At 45.5% G+C, this 21,870-nt stretch overlaps 1 protein-coding gene across 9 annotated transcripts in view; it reads right to left on the bottom strand.

Moving 5' to 3' along the window:
- DOCK11 (dedicator of cytokinesis 11) overlaps nt 1-21,870 on the bottom strand; it is an 87,013-nt gene that overhangs the window by 56,753 nt on the left and 8,390 nt on the right. For all 9 annotated transcript variants that reach the window (XM_074915547.1, XM_074915551.1, XM_074915549.1 and 6 more), the window contains exons 2-10: nt 11,470-11,586; nt 11,158-11,247; nt 10,361-10,443; nt 9,124-9,193; nt 6,852-6,947; nt 3,633-3,767; nt 2,213-2,390; nt 1,687-1,766; nt 1,031-1,114 (exon numbers count right to left, since the gene is read on the bottom strand). In XM_074915547.1, the coding sequence (XP_074771648.1) occupies nt 1,031-1,114; nt 1,687-1,766; nt 2,213-2,390; nt 3,633-3,767; nt 6,852-6,947; nt 9,124-9,193; nt 10,361-10,443; nt 11,158-11,247; nt 11,470-11,586 (933 nt within the window). The remainder of the gene's footprint in view (nt 1-1,030; nt 1,115-1,686; nt 1,767-2,212; nt 2,391-3,632; nt 3,768-6,851; nt 6,948-9,123; nt 9,194-10,360; nt 10,444-11,157; nt 11,248-11,469; nt 11,587-21,870) is intronic.

Below are 21,870 nucleotides of genomic sequence, written 5' to 3'. Positions count from 1 at the left end.
GCAGTAATTTTGAATGCCCAAATGTTATAACAGATCTGACTGACACACACCAGAATGAAGATCTCTGGGTATAGAGGGAGGGCAGTGAATTCAGTATAACCATTTGGTTAGGTAAAAAAAACCAACTTTGATGCTCTACACTGAATCATATTTCCATTTTTATTAACTGACTAGAATGTAGGAAACTTCTCAAAGCTTCTCTCTAAAAAATAAAAGCCTCCTGGAAGCTTATCTTCTTCCTGTTAAAGGTTCTAAAGAAGTGCCAAGAGAAAAGCTCATTTTGTACAACTAAACCTTTTAAAGACTAATTACCTCTCCTTGTTAAACCAAAATGTTCTTTTTTACAGGTGTGAACAAGACAAAGCATGCCAGAAGAACCAGAAACTATGAAATAATTTGGAACAATTCTCTAAAACTGTGTTAACAATTGCAGCTCATTCCACTGAAATCCCACACCTGGACCTCGGCAGAGAGCTCAGCAAAGATGTCAAAGCCAAGAAGAAAAGAAACCAATAGTCAGTGAACTTCTAATCCAGTGCATGAGAAGAGCATGGAGTGTTTTTTCTGCTTGTATGTCCCCTACATTTGAAAACTCCCTGAAGACTGAGTCTCTCCCTATAAACCCCTATTCATGGGCTTTAACAACATTGCTCCTTACTCCAGACATGCTGAGCCCACGCAGCGTTGCAAGTGTTCTTGCAATACCACTTCCACTGCTTCTGCAACTATGAGAACCTCGCAGAGGCCCAGATGATGGATTTGAAATGCAGCAACAAGACGCATCACACAGAAGCCAGCAAAGCTGGAGGGAGGCCACGTGTGGGGTTGTTGTGAGTCTTCCCTTTATTTGAGCTGTCACCTGAGCATTGACATCTTGTTCAACTCTTGTTGACAGGGACAGGGGCTGCACTTCTGTTCTCCAGTCCACTGAGAAACACACTGCATCTGCAGGCAAACACTGCAGCCATGCAAGGGAACAGGCAAGGCACAGAAAACAAAACCTCACACTTGCAAATATGCAGATGTTTACCTGGACTTCTGGGTCAAAAGAAAAGAGGTTTTGTCTCCCATCATTTCTGCTCAGTTTGTTCAGCTGATCTGTTTCTCTTCCATACTAGGAAAAAGGAAAGTATTGATATTACTGCCTGGGCACACAGAAGCAAACATTCGTTATTTGGAAATAATGAAAGGGAAACAAAATAAATATATCTCAGGTTCCTTTTGTGACGCATGAGATGATGCAAGGCTTCTCAGCTGTAGCCATCAACATGGTACAATGACAGTAAAGTGATGTGGCTCTGCCAAATGAGAAAGCAGACAGAAGTAGACAACCACACTCTGGATCATATCAGAGGCAGCTGCCACCTCACTGCCCCTCTGCTCTCACAGCCAGGATGGTCACCCCTGCTGAGCAGGAATGAGCAGTACCGACTGCAATGGCCCTTCATTTGCTCCAAGTCTGGATCCTCCTTAAGGGCCCCACACTTGGAGGTGAGAAATGTGCAACCTCAAACCACGAAGCTCCATCCGTGAGACAAGCAGATAAGATAACAGAGACCCCAGCAGCACTTGGTGCCTGCCCAGCTCCCGCAGAGCTGAAGACACAGAATTCAGAAAACCCTTTTTAAAGACATGGCAGAGAGAACTAGCTACAGGCCGGGAGAGCAGTCTCTGCAAATATGATACCTTCATCAACTCCGGATGCATGCTTCTCTCCAGGCTCTCCAGGATGTTCTCTGATTTTCCCTGTGTGCTTGATTCATCATCTGCAAGGACACAAAAACCAGATGTTCAAAACAACTGCAGGAGCACTGCCCTGCCAGAAAACATCCAGTGATAGTTGCATACAACAGGAGAGAAACAGCTTATGAACACTTTGCCATTCCTCAGGAGCAAGATGTTTCTATACATTGCTCGTACCAGAGTGTACTAATACAGCCTGCTAGTATCTTTCCAAAGCAGAACTTCAGCACAGAGCCAATTTTCCAGGAGTCTTGAAACCCTGCCATGGGTTTCCCATCCAGAAGAAGGGTCATGTTTCCCTCTGCTTTTATTCCTCAGACTATCGTCTGCATTATACTAAGCCCATTTGCCTGATATCATGTGTCATCCACAATTCCTGTTATTAATCCAGAAAGAAAAATACACACTTCTCCAGGCACATTGCTTGAGTCCTGCTGGAGAAGGGTAAAGGTAGGTGTTATAAACTGACCTTGCACAGATTCCACCGTATCTTTCTTCTCTTGCACCAAACTGTCAGTATTGCTCTGAATGATCTTTTTCAGAGTTACCAGCCATTCTTCCATCTCCTGCTCAGTTTCAGCTGCGAGATAGTGGCTGTACTTGTCTATTGTCTTCAGTTCAAATGCATAACGGCGCATCTTAGGACACTGAACAAATAAGGAAGAGAAAGATTCATATTACATCATCCCCAGTGAATCAGCACAGTACCTGCCATAAGGCTCCTCTCTGTGAAAGCATCCTGAACTGAAACACCATGAAGTACAGCGCAAGCACCCTCCTTGACCCAGTGTCTCTCCTGCAGTAGTCACAAAGGGTTTCATGGCTGCGATCAAACAGTATCAAGCAGCTCCACACTTGCCAGCTACTCTGAGAGTGGAAGAAAGCCAGACTGAACCACAGACACTGCACTGAGAAGCAGAAGCAAGCTCGTTCTTATGTCGTCAGAGCTTTAATATTTACCCAGAGAAGCCAGGAACTGGATTTGTCTGACACAGTGAGTAATGTTGCAAGCCAGGACACTTAGAGGCATCTATCTTAAAAGCAAGTGGTTCAATGCAACTTTTCTGAGCTCTGTTGGCCTTTAAACCGCATTTTCCAACAAGAAGTAAAGGCAAATCTGATGCAACTTGGGAAGTACATCCTGTACATCACTGAGACATGTGCACTACTGCTTTTACTGTGTTCAGAAAGATAAACGGAAACACACAGCTCTGACTCATCCGTGCTGAAGCAAACCGCTGGAGAGATTTAAGCTGCCCTGTACCAGCTCCACCACACTCAGTGCTCGAAGCTTCTGCAGAAATGGCAACAGCAGAAGGCACAGCAGCAATCCACTGCTGCACTCCACTCTCAGCATAACAAAGCAAACCCAGGTTTAAGCCCTGTACAAATACCTGCTCCTAAAACCTTACAAGCCCTTTGCAGGTTGTAAGTCTCAAAGGGCTGCATGTTTGCGTGGACTTATTGGGATGTAACTTAAGAAACAAAAAGCTGGTGTTAGCAGCAAACAGAGAAGGTGCCCTAGACTAAGTCACATCAATTACTTACTGGCTTCAACCCTCTGGGTGTCTTGGAAGGCACCTGACCTACACGAACCAGTTAAAGGAGATGGACAGAGAAGGGAGACAACAGAAGAGGTAACAATGAAATGCTGCTGTTTTACTCTGACAGCAGTTCCTCCACTTGCTGTCTTCCTGGCCAAAAGTATGGCACCCTTATAAAATGCCTTACCTGCTTTTTAATCAGATTAGCTGACAGAGCAAACCAGCTCTGGGTTAGTTTGTAAATCCACGCCTTCACCCCTCGACAGCACAGACTCTAGAAAGCATGTCTGTCTCAGAGCTAGCAGTGCATAAGCCCACGTACAGCCATGCAGAAAGCACACCCACCTGAACAACGTCATTGCAAGCATCCAAGAAAATACAGCCTTTGGATTCTTTTGAAATTTTCTCATCTTTGTAGGAATTGAGAATATAGGAGCCATCTGTGAGTTGTGACAAGTAAAAATATCTCCTCTTGAATACCTGCAAAAGTACAAAGTCTTGCTCATGCAAGTATTCACTCTATTGTATATCACAAACCACAGCCACAGTTTCAGTATCCGCCCTCCTGCTATTGAGAAAATACTGTAAGAAACACTGATGACCCTAGAGTGTTGCAGATGCAAACCTTTGAGTATGATGTGGTTTTATAAAGACAGATTTCATCATCTTCTTTAATTTTAATGTCCTTGTTGTTATTATAAATTTGCCCATCTAAAGTAGAGCCCCAGGGCTTCCAGCTTGTCTCTCAGCTGGCTCCAGCCTCATTTATCCTTACAAAGTAATGCTGCACAGTAAATTCAGATCAGCACATCACTTGAAGATTCATCCCACCCTAGAGCAGGTATTTCCAGAGTCCTTTTGATAAAGACCTCAGTTAGAATTACAAAGCAATTCTCCGGAAGACTTTGGAACAGACATGTGGAAATTCCTAGCACTCAAATGCAAGCCAAGGGACACTGTAATCCATTCGACTGCTTGGTCTTTTGGGGGTTTGTTGTTTTTCTTTTTTTATTATTCAAACCTATTTGCATGAACTGGCTTTGGCTTAGTGTTTAATTCTCACCTCAAAAAGCAGTCAGTTTTAGAGAAGTGTTCCTATATTTGAGCTACTGATTTTCACAAATAAAAGCTCTCCAGTATCTCAGAACATCTTCCTTCATGTTTGTCAGCCAAAAGACACTGGACTATAATTCAGGAGAACATTTTGGCAGCAATTATGGTAGCACCATAATTGGTCTGTAAGGAGCAGGGTTCATTTAACAGTTGCTGAATATCTGTGGATATCTCTGTTAGGAGAATCACAAAGAAAGCTGGGCAAGCGGCACTGTGAGTATCTCCACTGTTCTTATATCTGGAAGATCTACGAATAAACACAGCATTTTTCATCCCAGATGGGAGACTACTAGTAATTTCCTGCTCCCATCATTACTGACACTAGCACATGCTCAGTAAAACCACTCACACAGAACTGGAAGAGAGCATTACGCTCTGAAAGATAACCTAAGCCCTCTGAAAGGTAACCTCTGGCATCATTTAGATGACTAGTTAGCTGTAGACATCCTCCAAGGATTCTTGAGCTTTAAGTTTTATAAGGTTTAACTAAATCTTCAGTTCAATAAAGCATAAAAATACACGGAAAGCTAAGTATGCTAAGCGTTAAGCCAGCTTAAACACTGATGTAGCACTTTACTGAATCAGTCTCAGAAACTCTGGCAGCGGACGCTACAGAAAGCCATGATAGATCTCCAGATATTACAGGGTTGATATTCCTTGTGGGTATCGGATTTCATCCTAAACCATTTGCATCTTCTGAATTCTGTTCAAAAGGGAATGCAAAAGCAAGCAGCAAACACTGTTCCTATGATCTTTCCTCCTTGTAAGCACTGCTGTCAGAAATAATTGTCAGAAGACTATGATCATCTGAAATGAATACTATAAACCTAGGAGCAGAGGGAACATCCTCTCTGATCAGGCTACAGACACTGTTGGTAAGCATTGCAATTGCAGAGGGATGGCTGGGGAACTGGGGAAGTCCACGTGGGCAGAGATGAAAGAGAGAGAGAAAATCTTGACGCCATGGTTGTAATGCAGCACACTGACATGCTGCAAACAGACAGCAAGGGAGCTGGGCCAAAACAGGGAAGTTCTCTACAAAGGAAAGGTTACTCTGAAGTAAAGGTTGGCAGCTTTAGCCTAATTACAGTTTGCTCATGGGCTGGGTCTTCACAAAATACACTCTGCATACTCTTAGCAACTGTGTGAGGTACCAACAGCTCAGCACATCACAGCAATGAAAGAACCAGCACTCAAAAGATGGATGTGTCTGCGTCCGCAGTAACACAGCAGCTTCTCAAAGAGGTGAAGACATTAAAAATCCTCACATTTCTTGCATGTGCCTTAGGAGTTGTTTTGTAAGACACAGAAGCGACCAGGACCAGCTCAGAAAATGGCTACTGATTTCCAGTACTTTGATATCCAAGTTTTACAGGAGACTTATTAATTGAACTGAAGCCAGTGTAGTTCAGATAACATCTCTGAAAAGTGGGTCTGAAGTGCTGGGCAGTGAGGCCAACAATATGGCGAACAGACCCAACTGACTGCTTTGAGCATATCTACCTCCTCCAGACGTTAAAGGAGCAGAAATGGCTTCAAGCTTGCTGCTTGGAAAAGCAGCAGATCAGAAAATCCTGCTCTGTCTATTGCCTTCAAGCTCATGAGTAGTCATTTTAAAACTCAGATTAAAATTAGCCCTATGAACAGTCCTGTTCCACTTTTCCTGAAAGCACAACTTGTTGAATTGAGCCTCAGAACAACTGAGCTTTTTGAGATTTACTATTATTCTTACAAAGCAGCCTCACTGCAGCCATCCTTCAGCTGCACAGTTGAGCATAAGTCCCTAATATTCTCTCTATTCTGTAACAAGGCAGCTGCATGGTGGAACAACAGATGGGCTCATTGCCACAGCAAAAACCTGCGGTGGAATTACTAAAAACCTCCATTGCGAAATGTAAGCAATGTCACGCTGGATTACGTACAGCGGAGAACAGGAGACAATGCAGCTGTTGCTTCTAGGTCAGTAACGCTCCATCTCTTCAGTGATATCACCCCTGCTTTTAAAGCAAAGACCTGTCATTTTAATTTAAAGCTGGCCTTTGTAAGTATTTCCTACCAGCAAGGAAACTATCAATTCAGAAAGTCTTCTTTGCAGGGCAGCTGTTTCAGTTATTTAAATTGCCTTCCTCTTCTGGGCCTCGGCTGCTCATTCAGAAAACAATCTGGTTCATTATAACATGCTTCACCTTTTTTTGTTCAGCTTGCCTGTCATGATTGGAAGTGCATTGGTCTTATATTCTGGGGAGGGAAGGATCAAAAACTGTTACCAGACTCGGTTTTCCAGTCCACCTTGGGATACTCTACAAGAGGGACAGTCACCCATCCAAGCCCAAGCCCAAGCCCAAGCCCAAACCCAAACCCACCCGTTGCACTGCTGTTAGCTTTAGAGATGTGGTCTGAACTTAACTTCGTGTCTCCTTCATGATTAACGTAATGCTGGATCAAACTCACCTTCATGGTAACAGTGATTGTGCTATTTACATTTGCTTTGTGCAGCCAGCCTTGCTTTATCACACCACCCTTCTGGGAGCACAGGGACGAGGAATCCTGAAAAAGAGCAAAATATCAGAAAAAGAGGAAGTCAGGTAAACTGCCTCTCATGCAAAATTCCCCTTGGACACAAGGGATATTCCACCCTGCAAAGCAATACAGTTTTAACTACAGCAATACAGCACCATGTAGCATGTATGTGTAACTTTCACAGCTACAGTATTATCACAAAAAATTTCAGGGTTATCTCTTTCCAAGAAAGAGGCAAAACAGGATAGTTTGGGTCACCTTTGAACAAGAAAGATTACACTGATAAAACTCACAGCAACTTTGCAATGATGAAATGCATGTTGGTTCTTACACAGTATTTCAAGAACCTGGGGAAGAAGGAAATTTTCAAAATGGTCTGTTTAGGAAGTTGCAAAATGCCAAACACCAAACTTACTTTGTCATTTCTTTTTGTATAAATCCAGTCTTCATTTTAAATTTAGGCAAACTGCACCAAATCCCAATAGCTGAAATGTAACTGACTGGTTTCACATTTACCAAAACAACAATTTTCAAGTGACCCAAGCAAGCTATTCTGGGCATACCAGCTGGGATTTCCATCTCTGCTCCTGCCTTTGGTCCCAGAAGGGGAGACCAGCCCTCCATCCATACCTGACACTGACCTCCACTGGGGAGGGAGGGAAATGAGATCCCAGACTGGTGAAAAAAACCTCACCTTGGGACTTCAAGTGACTCAGCAGGAGAGGTGGACCTGGATTGTCTGCCGATGAGCTATGAAGGGACTGGTTTATACTGTCTCCTGCATCCTAGATGGCAGGTTTGCACTCTTTTCTTGTCTAACTTCCAATGACAAAGTAAATTGTCTAATGCTTTATTTCCTTGGGTAAAACAACCCATGACTTCTCCTTTATAATGGTTCACCTTTTTGTCATGAAGAGATTTCTTTTACTTGAATTTCCATTACATACTTCTAATGGATGCGTGAACACTCCATCAGGAAACTGTAACAGAAGCCTTTAGATATGGCCATGCCAAAAGAGATAAATGTCAAAATATCTGCCAAAGCACTGGGAATACTCTTCCACAACCAACATCAGTAACTTCACTTGTTTGAGTATTTGGGACGCTGACCAGAAGAAAAAAGGTCTCCATCAAATTTTGATAGCATATTTTTGTCCTTTTGTTTTTTTCAGAGGCATGCTGATAACATAGTGCACAGCTCTGTCTCCAGCCCAAATTAGATAATATTAAAGCGGTAACAGTTCAAGTTAATGATGTAATACAAACCGACAACACCGCCAAAAAATATGAAGGCCAGACTTGAAAATACATTTCCATTTAGGAAAAAGCCATCACAGTCCAGACCTGAGGTGTGCTGGGACATATACAGCAATTGTGAGAAACGTGCATGAAACAGCCCTTTCAAATCTTCCCTTTTCCTCTGTAAATTCCTCAGAAGTAGCATCTTGGTGCTATGTGGATTTTAAACAGCTGGGCTGAACTCTTCCTACCATAAACTAAAATTGCTTAATGAATCAATCAAGCTTCACAGGGTATTTGATATAGATAAATGCCACTCCTCCCTTTTATAGGAAATGCGATATGCACAAGGAAATATGGCATCTGCATCATCCAAAATGATCTTCAGGTTTGAAGTGTCCCAGTTGTCAAGAGCCCCCATCTCACCCCCATGGAAGAGCTCCAGGACTGTAAATCTTCCTTGCAACCAGGCGAGCACAAATACACCAAGTTCCATGAGGAAGCAAATGCCTCTGAACACTTGCACAGGATAATGGGACTGACACACTGAATATGCTGGGCACATGTTATTAAGAATTGATAGAGCATAAAACTTAAAGAAGTGGACTCCAATATTTCAATATAGTTGAACACCAAATTGCTCACTTTTAATTCTGGACATGAAGAATTTTACTCAGTAATTGTTTGACTTCCTTTTTTTCTCTTCTGCTGCGGCAATATTTCAAGTGAAAAAGCCATGAGAAATATTACAGCTAATTTTCCTGATAATTTAGGGGGCCCTTGGCTCAAGAGATTATCTTGCCATACTTTGAAATAAATCACTGTCTCTGTTTTGGTCCCATCTCCACACTACAAAGCATCTCACCAGAAAACCATTCCTGAGAACTGAATTCTGACTTTGCCTTGTGAAATCTGCTTTTTAACAGGTCTTAGAGCGGAACACGTAAAAAAGAAATTTCCTTACCTCGTCCTTTTCAAAGTCTTCATCAATTTCAAATACATGGCTTGGAATCTTGTCTGGCCTAAAGGATTTGCTGAAATCACAACATATTTTCATTTTTAATGACTGGGAAACAAAGGTCCTCCAAGCCAGCAAGCAGATGCTGGGTCCAGAACTAATAGCCAAACTGCAGACTACAGAGCACAGCAGAACTGTCCTCCTGTAGAATAGATTTCAAGACACCTATAGCCCCTTACAGCTGGAGAAAGCTAACTTCTGAGTGCCTTTCATGGAAAATAAGCATAAGCCCTATGTAATTAGTTTTCTCCTTGTTAGCTGTCTGATTCTGCAGAGCTTTTGCTGCCTTGCATTTATGCAGCACATGGATGCAGCAGGCCAGTCTATCTTCCATCTTGTCAAAAAAGAAGCAAGATCAGACTGCAAGATTATTCACAAATTTTAATATGATTTGATCAATAGTGTTGCCCCATTGCTGCTTCATATCCCTGCAAGATCCTCAGAACTGCCCCACTTCAGCCTGAAGAAAAGAAGAAAAAGCCTTTAACAAGCTGCCAGCACACAAGGAGCCTGAGCAGTGGTTCAGACGTGCATGGAGCATGGGGAGTGGGAGCAGAGCAGGCACAACCACCGAGAAAAAAACAATCCGGCAGAAATCCAAGATGTACATGCCTGTCTGAAAAACCTGATTAGCTTTGAGGCTGGAATCACTGGCACAGCCCAGCATTTCAGAGCACGTAACTCCCCAGCACTGCCAGCATTAATAGCAATACTACACCACCGGACTGAAGTTGTAAAACAACATTTCAGTGACAGGGGGCACAAAGAAGATCTCCTCAGCATGGGAACACTGTGTCTAGCATGCAGAGAACATCAACCCAGGGGGACAATATAGCTCCCAGTTCGGGATGAGCAGACACTGCCAACACTATTTATCCTCCCATGTGCCCAGACTGTAGTCTGTTCTCATCCCAGATGGAGGGGGATGTTTGCACGCTGGTGGATAGGATGTGAAGTTATGGCCTGTGCTGGCAATATTGTCAGCATCTCCCTGACAAAGCTGAGTGACAATGGCACGATAAGACGAACCTCTGGCGCTCTAACCTTCAGAGTGACATACCCCTGGACAGGAGGCTGCCTATGGGACAGGCATCAGCCAAAAGGGCAGACTGTTTCTCCCAAGCCTGATCCAACGCCAGCCCTGTGACCATGCATTAGTATTCCCAGGGAGCACGACACTTACCATGGCAACATCCGAAAGTCTCCTGAGTATTCCTCATACTTGTAGTTTACCACGTGCCAGTCTGAGCTGTAGGTTTTAATGCACTGAAAGGAAAACAATACAGCCCTTTGAAAGCTACACCAAGCAAAACAAAACCATGCACAAGTCCGAAAGGTTACAGACTGCTGGGTGAGGTAAGCACAAGTGGACAGGGTCTGAACAAGCTGCTTCACTTGATTTATATTGCAGTACAGAATTTCATAAGAAATCTTTTCAGCACAGAAACAAAATCACACAGCATCTGGCCTGCTGCACACAGCTACTGATTTTGTATTTCTATTGTTCCAAGGCTTTAAAAAAGGAGTAGTGAATTGGAAGGGGACTGTTTTCCACAAAACACCAATTTTTTGCCCTTGGAAATGTAATGCCTCTAACTCGCCATGACCATTGCTTGGCATTTAGTTCCACTGGACTTGGAGAGAATGATCCTAGAGAGCGGCACTTTACAGAACCAACCTGTGGCACTCAGGATGCTCCAGGGAGGGTGTGTAACCCACCCCTTGCCCTGCTGCATGCCTGCACCTTGCAGCTCAGGCAGGGGGTGCAAAGCCACACACCCTGTCTGCGTACAAAACCCACTGCAAAGAAGTGCTGCACAAGAGGCACGTGAAAGAACTATCTTGTGCGGCCAGACTGCCAGCAACTGGCGCTTCCCACACAGGAAAAACTAAGTGATCTGCAACCTCGCAGACCAGAAGTGCATCTTGCCTAAGGGAGAAAGTGCTGAAGTAAGGCATTGCATGGACTTTTGCCCCCACCTCTTTGACGAAGAGACTCTGAGCTTTCTTTAGAGCATCTTCTGGTACTGTTGACTGGACAGTCCTTCTTTGTCGACTGATGATTGAGATCTGCAGGAAAAAGAACATGTTTTCAGTGCAAACTGGGTCTTCAGGGCTTGATACTTGCTTTAAATAAACGTGGTGGGCCCAAATCACCAGTGGGTCATTTTGGTTTTATGTGTCAGTAATGCAGCCAAAATTAACATGTGGTTAACAGTGGAAATTTTCCAAGGTAAACAGGACTGGAGTTAAGTGAGCCTCAAACATGAGAAACAGCCAGTGCAAACTCACAGATACATCTTCGATCGGAAATATCAGCAGGTCCCGGAGGGGATCACTGTAGATCTGAACTTTGCGTTGAAGGATCACATTCTCATAGTCCAAGGGTTCAACCACTTTGGTTTTTTCCTGCAGGAAACACAGAAGATGAAAAAAATTACATATATATAATATATAAAATAACTAGTAACTAACATCTTGTGCTTAATTCAGCCTGACAATTTCAAACTGTGTTACCAACAGACTACTCATGAATTCAGCCATCTGATACTCATGTGATGCAGGTAACCACCAATGTGCATGTTTTGCAGAGAGGGAAACAAGGGGTTAAGTTATTTGTGCCTGGTAATAAGCTACTGGAAGAAACAAAGCACTGTGCTGCTCTGGTCTAAGCACAGTCTCTAATTTCTTAATGGAGCAAGAAATCCTCCTGGACAGGCCACAGCTTTAACAGCTGCAGGCTTCAGCATCTTTATGTTTGAGCAGCTCATCTGTACAGCTTGGAAGAAATACAGCCTCCTATGCTGGCTCTGCTCAGTTCCAAGCTGGTTTTGCTAGAGGAGCTGATGAGAATCGCACTCTCTCTGGAAATGTGCCACTGGTGAGATGAGAGCAAGCCGGCCGCTACGACCTCCAGAGCAGGAATCTCACACCCCCCCTCGAGCAGAGCAGCATCCCTCTGGAAAGGCAGGAAAGCCCTCTCCATAAATCACACCTCAGCCATAGCCAAAGGCTGGAAAAATCTGGGGCCTGGTTTTGCTCTCACTTACATTTCGGGGAAGAAAAAGGGAACTTCTTCAAAATCCCTGGAGTCATGAGTAAAAACTATTAGGAGAATGACATTACATTTGTTATTGCATTACTTTTGTCCATGTTACAAGTTCAGAAAAAAAAAAAAACTTTAAAAAAGGTGAGAAAAACACACGGGCAACTTCTGAAGTGGACAAATGTCATCTCAGCTGCCCAGCTCTAGACTTCAGGTTTCATAAGCAAGAGCCAGGCACTTAGCACTGCAACTGTGAAAATTTAAACTTCACACCAAAAGCAAACCATTGACTGTGTATGTCAATGGTCACAATAAAACGGGAAGCAAATTCTGATACAGGAACCTTGCCTTGTTTTGAATCTTGGCTAAAATCTTGATGCCTGTCCATGTCACGGACAGTGTTTATGAAACCCCTCCAGCAGCCACGTGATGCCAGGAAGGCACATGCCTCTGATGATAACACCCTTGCCGGATGGCGTTTGGGCTCTCTACCACTCGGAAGAGGAACATCAGATGCTTCCCCATCAGCAGCAAACTTTACCGCCCAGCTGAATGGTTTTGCTGGGATGAACTGTTGACTTAGCCCTGAGTTAAAAATGAGAACGGCACAAGGTCTCTTGCTGAAGACAGCAAAACCTAAAGCCTAAAGAAATGAGTTCAAAATGAGGACCAAAAGCTCAGCATCATGTAACACCACTTGGTAAACAGCCACACCACCAAGAATTCAAACAGCTTAATATTGCCTGTGACTTGTGAAATAAGTCAAGAAATTAGCATTGCTCTTCCAAAACCAATCATAGCCAAAGGGTTTCTGTCTGTCTCTTTGGCTCCTGAGTCTCTGGAATTCAAGCCCTTTGCAGCAACTGTGAGCCAGGGTTTTGCTTTAATGACAACTGAGCATCTCCTGCTTTGAAGTGGAGCTGGCACTTCAGGGAGGCAGTTGTCACGCAAGGGGGTAACGGCCCCATGCAGAATCTATTTGGGGATGGTCATATTTTAGTCTTGTTTTAATCTTTTTCTGAAATGTTGCAGAAAATCTTTGTGTGGTGATATGTTCCCATACACCAGCACCTTTTAAAAAAAATCAAAGAATTGTAGAAAAAAATTGCCTTTTTCACCATAGTCTGGCACATGGTAAAAAGAGAATAAAAATCCAGGGTCTGTAGCAAACCTAGATGGTCCATTGGGCTGGAGTAGCAAAGGCAGCCATCTCTTTTAGGCTGCCTCTGGCTTCCCTCACCCAAAGGATCAGTCCCACCAAGCAGGGGCCATTCCTCTGTCCCAGGTGCATGACTGGTGAGCTTTTAATACATTCAGAAAGTTAAACCAAGATGAAAGCTTTTCCCCACAGCACTTCAGAAATGCAAGGCCAGCACCTTCCATGCTGTGTTTCCCAGTACTACATCCCAGCAGCAGAAAAACATCCCAGCATCTCTCTGATGAAGGACAGCACAGAACCTATGTGGAGTTAAGGCCTGTTTTACTAATGTAAGTGATGCCTGGGTCCTGTGCAAGCCTCTGGGCAGAGCGATTTCTGCACAGCCTTTGGCCAAGCACCCGCTCTGCCATGCTTCTGGCTGTCCTTGAAGATACTCTTACTCTTTGCTGGGGAAAATACACTTCCTGCCCCTGAGAGTTTTGCATTCAAAATGTCTCTTTTCCATGCTGCAGGAATCCAGCATGGATTAGCTCAGATATCTGAAACAGTTCCCTCTTAATCGCTCTCTGGAAACTTCGCTTCACTGATACACAGTCCTGAAAGAAACCTCACAAGTTTCAGTGCTGTGTTAGCACCAGCAGAAGCACTGCAGCCATGGTGGGAGAAGCCCACCAGAGTACTGGTGGGAAGGACAAAGGTCACTCAGCAGAGAGCCCATGCTGGGTGCTGGAGTGGCTGGGTGCTGCTGCCCAGCTCCCACGGGCACAGGGGATTTGGGCATAGGGAGGCAAACGCTGCCAGCCCCAGTGCTGCCTGCTGCCAGCCACACTGACATGGAGCTCCTCTTCCCCCTGCATCCAGGACCTGAGCTGCATGGGAACCTTGTAAAAAAAAGAAAGAGATCATCTGAAAAATAGGAGTCCCAAAAACCCAACATGTAGATGAATAAAAGCAACCCATTTGCTCTCAGTCTGTCTCATGCTCTTTAAATGCTTAATTGAATTTGGTTAATCATCTGAAACACTGGACTTTTTTCAGGATAACACTATGTGCTTCTGAAAATTTGCCAAACTTTGCAAATTAATGTGAATTAACCGGACATTTTCAAGCTGCTCTCCCATTTGCACCTCTGGGGCCATGCTCAGCCACCCCATGAGCCCAGGCAGGACCTTACAGACCAGGCATATGGCTCTCTGATGACCTGCTCGATGTACTTTTTTTGTTGCTAATCACTGCAGCAGTCCCAGCAAAACTCAGCAGCATAAGCTGGTTAAAGCAGCACCACGAGCCCAAGCACTGCTTACACCAACTCCTCGTCTCACCTCACCCCGACAGCAGCTGTAATGGTAAATTAGATTCCCTCTAAGAGAACTTCCTATCGCTATGGCATTAAATAGTGGCTTTGGGTATGCTGAACTCAGGCCTTCCGATTACACAATATTTTAAGTCCTTTTTTATTTTGCAACATGGTCCTGAAACTGGGACTCTGTTTCTAAAGCTGTTCTTTTTAAAAGTTGGGTTTTTGATAACATTTCTTTTCTAGCTTTGACATCTCTGATGCCCAGTAAGACACAGTCCTGGTAGTGACCCTTGTGGGATTCAATGACAATTGAAGGGTGAGGACTGAAAAGGATCCCACATCCTCACATGAGGGGCTTCAAAGTCTGTGAAGTACTGCCCACCAGAGATATGCAAAAGCTCCTTAAAATAACTCACTACAGCCCTTCCACTCTTGTGGATTAGTGATATTGGACAACGCGTGTTGTGCAGGCTGGTGCTGTGATCTGTATCCCGTGAGGCTGTGCTGAGTGCTGAGACCCAGGGAGGTCCAGGAGGTGAGGGATGCACGCCTGCAGGACAGCAGAGAGCTGTCACTCAGATAGACTTTGCAGCACCTACAGACAGGCATTTCTCCTCCGGAGCTCTCAGAAATGCAGTTCCTAGAGCTCTCCTTACCCAAGCTGTGTGATTTCCCTGTTTCAGCACACAGCAGCCCGCTGTCACCTGCAGCACGGCGTTACGCTGGCCGTGCTCGCACCCAGGCTGTCACAGGTCACAACAGGAACCACAGCAACGTCTCTAAAGTGAAGCCAAAAGATGTAGGTCAAGCTGTTTGCAAGCAAAGCAGCTGCTCACGAAAGGATGTGGCCTGTCCCCTGCCCACCATCGAGGAAATACAGACTCCTCCATCCATCCCAAACCATGCTGACTGCCTGGTGGGGACAGGCATGCCTGTGCCCCTGCAAACAGACCTACAGAGTAAGGAGGGATCCATCACAAATATTTTTCACCCTTTGGCCCATCCTAGGGTTTAAGCCCTGAAAATCAGATTGCAAAGTCTTAGTTTTTCTGACAAGCTTGGTTAAACCACACACCTCCTGGCATCCAGGGCTGAGCCTCGCACTGCCCGGTGCTGTCACAACAGCAGATGGCACCCACCAAAGTCATTAAGAAAGCAGAAGGAAAACTATTACACTAAAGTACTTAGAGTCTTAGAAACCACAAATTCCTCCAGGGGGAAAGCCAATATCCAAGAACAAAGAAATGCTGCCAGTCCAGCAACAAAATCAACCCATTTCTGCAAGAAAAAACGTGCAGTGCTGGCAAAGCCATCCTGTTCTCGGGTATACACGCAGCAGCTATTCACCCAGGACAGGCAGACGGGTGCACTGCGATGCTCCTTGGGTTTCTCCTATGGCTTGTGCAACAGCAGTGTGGGCAGGCTGGGGTGAGCTGCCTTCTCCCATGGCCCCTGCGGCTGCAGCACCCTGAGCACAGCCAGAAGCAGCTCCCAGCCCAAAGCACTGCAGCCCACTGCACAGGGATAAAAATCAAGACTCGTGGGAAAGTCCTCATGGTGGAAAAACATAAACAGACACGATCAAAATCAAAAGATAACAGGAGAGCACTGTGCTCTCCCAGATGAGCACACACACCTCTTAAAAAAAACCTGGTTGAAGTCCCGCACATCAGCCTGTTCCCAACAGCAGGTTGCACTCTCTGTCCCTCTGCTTCTGCCCTGAGACTGCTGCTCCCTGCCCACGGGGCCATGTGGAGCACGAGGAAGAGGGCTGTCTGCCATGCTTGAGTGCTTGAGCCCCTACCCAGGCTGGGTCGCGAGGATCCTCTTGGACAACAGCACAGGCGAAACAACAGCCTGGCTATTATAGTACTGACTCTCCACCAGCAAGCAAGTTGGCCGGCATTTTAACAGGAAATTCAATGAAATTACTTCAACAGAAGCATGCCCACAAACACCAACGCAAGCTTCTGCCTTTGCTCAAGCGTGAGCACAAATAGCCCGGCACAAGGAAAACCCCAAGTAAAGGTCCGCATCCTCAGTGCCCTGCTTGTCCCGCTGCCCTCTGCCAGCCTGAGCACAAACTCCCCCTGGATAGAAACCACCAGAGCGAGTTTGAATGAAATGTTTTAGCAAGGGAATTACCCATTAACCATGAGGTGGGAATCTAAAAAAGTCAGATTAAATTGTCTCCTTTCTGCATCCATTTGCAAATCTTTAAAAATTCCTTATATTTGCTTTATAAACAAGGGTTTACAATGACAGCTGGAAATATTCATGTGGGGAAGTAAAGGAGAGGCTACTTCTATTTTAAACTTTTATTGCCTGAAAAACAGTAGCCACTTGTTCTCGGGTGTCCTGCATTTGTATACCATACAAACGTGCCAATGTTTTTATTATATGATTAACCTTTTTCGGAGATCATTTTCTTGAAGAATTACAACAGGTGTAATCCAATGATGCAAACATACGGAAAGTGAAAGGAAAACGTTTCACTCAAGGGTTTTTTTAAAACAGTGGCCAAAGGAAAACTGTCAGAAAGCTTTTGTATTTTCAGTCCTTCCAGGCTGGCTCGCATTTAAAATAACATCCAGAGAAGAAAATGGCAAACCAGGCTGGTTTGGCTCTGCTTTAACCCATTTGGTTGTCCCTTTGCATTGACACGAGCCCCGCATCGGCTGCCAGCGCACGTTTCCCATTGCACAGCAGAAGCCAAGCCCAGAGCAACCCCCAGCACCGCCCAGCTTTCGCTTCTCAGGGCACTAAGGGCCAGCACACACGCACATTCTGCTCCATCCCCGCCTGGCGCAGCCGGCCCTGCAACGCTTCCTCCGTGCCTTCCACTGAAAAAACTTGCGGGTTCGGCACCACCCGAGACATGGTGTTTTCTTACTTCCTCAGAAACAAAACTCAACCCAGTGCATGCATCCACCCTCACAAAGCAGCTAGAGAGACATAAGTGATCCAAATATTAAAAGTGATGGTTCCTTAGAGTGGCTAGATAGAAGGACGACATGTACATATAAATACATTGTCTCCAACTGCACAACTGTTCCCCAAAATTTAGGAAGTATTTTACAGCCTATTTACTGCCTCATCGGTTGCAACTCTGTAATGCATTTTCGCAGAAAGCCTAGCAAAGCCCGGATTTTAAAACAAATCCCAAAGGGCCATGTAGGTGAAATACACAGAAAATAGGCAATCTGAGGAATTGATTAAAAGCTAAAGGGGGGGGAAAACAGATGGAATTGATTAAAAGCTAAAGGGGGGAAAAAACAGAAGTGTACAACTACCCTTTGAACATACTAGTCACGGTCACATCACTTCTAAGACTAGCAACAGCCCAGGGCAAAGAGGAACCATTTCCCACTGCAATACACAATCTGGAAACGTGAGGATACCTCACTGACAGCAAAGAGAATTCCTCAATTTTCATTTTGTTCATGAAACCTGACAGTACATGGGAGAATTTAAATGGTGCCTGGGAACTGAGAAAATTCACTTGGCAAACCATATGGGCACACAGAACTGAGGAATTTCTACCCATAAAAAGCACTTTTCCGAAGCCAGGGTTTCAAAGATCTCAGGTCAGGACTCTCTCAATTTATGTGGTCTTTAATAGCTGCTTTTTTTTTTTTTCCTAATAGCACATTTGTGACTCTTCGCTTTTTCTGCTCCCAGTTCATGCACTGCTGTCTGAAACCATTTACATGCTCAAATTCAAGCTTTCAGGAAGGCCACAGAGCTTCATTTTAAAAAGCTGAGAATCACACATAATTCATCATTCCAGGAACCTGGGCATAAGGAAGAGCAACGAAAAAGTGGGAAACCCTGAGCTTGGCTATCTAGTGCCTGGAACCACCATAACCCTGTGCAAAGCCAGAATAAAGTCTGTGCCCCAAAGGCTTTGCATTCAAAAACACAGTAGAGAGGGAAGAGGTGGAAACAGAAATGGGGGAGGAAGGGTGAACAGGGAGACAGTGCGAGTCAGCACACATGGCAGCAGTCACAACACGACACAGCCTTGCTGCTGCCAAGAGGTTTGTGGGCTTCTCAGCAAAGCCACATTTTGGGAGGAAATCAGAAAGGAGGCAATGAAGCAGCTCTCACCAGGTGACAGGGAGCTTGTGCCCATGAACCTGCTGCAAACCCAGCACTCAGCTGGATATAACAGCAGGGCCCAGGGCAACATGTGCAGAGATGGGCTACGGTAAAACCACAACGATGAAAAATAGTCAATAAAGCTGGGCACGAGCAGGCCAAAACTATTTTTACACTGGCCAGAGAGAAGGAAGATTAAAAACACAAGAGGAATGTCCAGACAGGAATCCTGGCTGTGCTGAAGGCACAAAAATGCTGAGCTTGAGATCATGGGGGTAATGTCTGCACCTGGGACAGGGGAGAGAGAGGCTATAAGATGGACATACAAACACACTGAGCATTTGGTGAAATGCCAGGGGAGTAAAACTTCAGGAGGAGGAGCAGTGAGGGAAGCAGGAAGAGGGAAGAGTATCAGGAGCTGGTCCAAGGTGGTGCAGAGGCGGGTGGGCTGGGGGATGTGGGTTTTGCTCACTGGGGATGGGGCTGCGCGGGAGGCAGGGGAGTGCAGAGGTGATGTCATGGGAAGCAGGGCTTGTGCAAAGGCTGGGGCTGTGTGCCTGTGAGAGGCGGGAGACAGGGAGGCCAGGAGGCTCCAACATGATGCTGCCAGGGCCCCAGCCTGCCCAGTGGGCACTGCCTGCTGCAGGGCAGCTCATCCAGCACCCCACTCCCTGCTCAGACAAATCCTGCATCCCAGAGCGGAGCCGGCAGCGCTGCCTTGTGTGGACACTCACAGCACATGGATGCATGAGGAGGCTCTGTGGCCCAGAGCAGAAAGAGGAAAGCAGGACACAGGCTTGCACGGGCGGGACCAACACACAGGAGCAGATCTGTGTCATGCCAGACCTCCGAGGGCTCTTCTCTCCCAGCAGGCAGATTCTCCCTTGGGCAGTGCGGGCTCTCCAAGGACTTGTTAGGTGATGCCTTCAGCAGGATACCCCAGCATCTCCTTTTTCCTCTGCAGTATTCGTCCTATATACTTGAAACAAATGTTTCCCCAGCTGTGGTCCAGGCAAGCACTCTCCCTTCCCCAGTCCTCAGCACCCCCACAGCAAGCTGCAGGACTCTCTTTGTCTCTTTTACACCCAGAAATGGGCACATGGGGCAAAGGGAGCCCAGCGGCTGGACCGCAGGAGACACAGCTGCAAGTGCATCATTTCCAGGGGGTCTGGGTGAGAGTCCCCGTGCTCCCATCTCCACACAGGAGTTATGTGCCAGTCTGGGCCACACTCCAACTCTGAAACACAGTGCAGACAGCACAAGGCTGCTGTACCCCTCTTTCCCCTGCTCCGTGTTAAATGGAGATGGCTGCATCTGACAGGAGCTTTCAGAGAAATCAAAAGCCATGTGGCGCAGAAGGGGATGATGGGTGCACAGTCCTGGCACTCTCAAGAAAACGTTTGCAGTGGAAATGACTCACGCTTTCCATCCCAAAGTGTGGAGCAAAAGCCTGCCCCCTCTCCTTTGCTTCCCTCCACCCTGCTCAAGTTCTGTACAAAAAAATCTCACCGACCCACACCTCTCTCCTGCATCAATGGCCCTGGGTGGCAGCAGAACCTTATCTGAGCACTACACAGGGCTGACTGGGTTCTGGGTATTTTGTAACTTGGCTGTCCCTTTTTGCAATGTAACGTCCAATTTTCTAGGGACAAAGCAAGTGTTTGCAGTTATCAGCACTGTCTCTGAGAAACTCTGAGACCACTGAGAGTGGCGTAGCATCAGTGCAAGACATCAGCTTGGAGAAGGCTTGAAGAAGCAGTCTAATTAGTTTTATTTGACAGGCCCAATAATGACAGGTAAATGTTTGTATGTCTACACTGACATCAACTTTTTATTATTGGGCCTGTCAAATAAAACTAATTCAGGCCTTGAAATGTCTTCAAATTGGCTTAGAAATTACAGCAAGTCAGGATAATCAGTGTATGTCTCTTCATTGCCCTTCCACTTATTCAGAAGTCGACTCTGCACTTCACAGCCTTTTGCAGATCACATTTTGAAACTTAGTTCTGCAGCCACAAAGGCCAGGAAGGCTGTTTTTTTCTGAAAGCTCGAGATTCTTGCATAATCACTTAAGCAAAGGAAACAGACCTCAGAAAGAAGCTTCGCACAATGAAGCAGCAAGAGTTCACAGCCAACCTGTGAGTGGCCCAGGCTGCGAGGCAGTGCTGCCACTCCAGCCCACGTGCACTTCACCTTCACACATCACCTTGGAAAATGATGTGCTGAAGAAGTGCAGAGAGAATAGGAAAAGCACCATCAGAGGCGAGTGGTAGCTGGGGGCATGGCCCATCTTTGGCATAAGTACACACATGAGGCGGTCCAGCATTGCTCCTGCACAGGACAGTGAATTAGAGCAAGCATCTGAGATTGCTTTCAGTACCCGTGTCCCCTGTGCCCTGACCTTCCTCAGGATCACGGAGTGCTTCTGTGTGAGAGACACCAGTGACAGCTCAGTACAGACTGCCACAGCATCTCCAGTCCCCAGACACAACACCTGAAGTCCCGCATGTCCCTGCCTGCACAGGTACATCCTGGCTCAAATCCAGCCCTTCTGTACTGGGACCAGAGGGAGGGATCAGCGTAGCTCTACACCAGTGGAGCTGCACCTGCATCCAGCTGAGCGTCTGCCGCAGAGCATCAGAGATATGAAAAGACAGCACAGCTTTGCTTTTTTCTTGATTTTTTCCTTCTCTGAAAATAATAGCGTTAATAGAAATTGGCAAAAGGGTACTGGTTTCTATGGGACAGATGAATTTTTGCCAGATATGACATTCTCAAAACATTCTGTAAGCACAGGCGTGCTAAAAAAGGAAAATAGTAATTTGAATGACAATAATACATGTTATTTATGTAAGTTCTTAACTGGAGCATCCCAAAGTGCTTTTCAGATGTCACTGGTATTTCATCATTTATTTATGTAGTATTAGTTTTATATTTAGCATCCAGTTTCAGAATAGCCAGCTTCAGAACATCTTAAAGCAATTAATTGCACATCAGCAGAACCCCTCCCTTTCCTGCCTGCTCTTAAAAACTCTTGTTTTTCACTCCAGAAACCACTTGCGCAGGGTCAAGCCAACTACGCAGCCA

This window comes from Athene noctua, chromosome 11 (assembly GCF_965140245.1).
Source record: "Athene noctua chromosome 11, bAthNoc1.hap1.1, whole genome shotgun sequence".
Lineage (NCBI taxonomy): Eukaryota > Metazoa > Chordata > Aves > Strigiformes > Strigidae > Athene > Athene noctua.
Note: the sequence above shows the minus strand (reverse complement) of the source record. Positions and strands in the feature narration are given on the sequence as shown.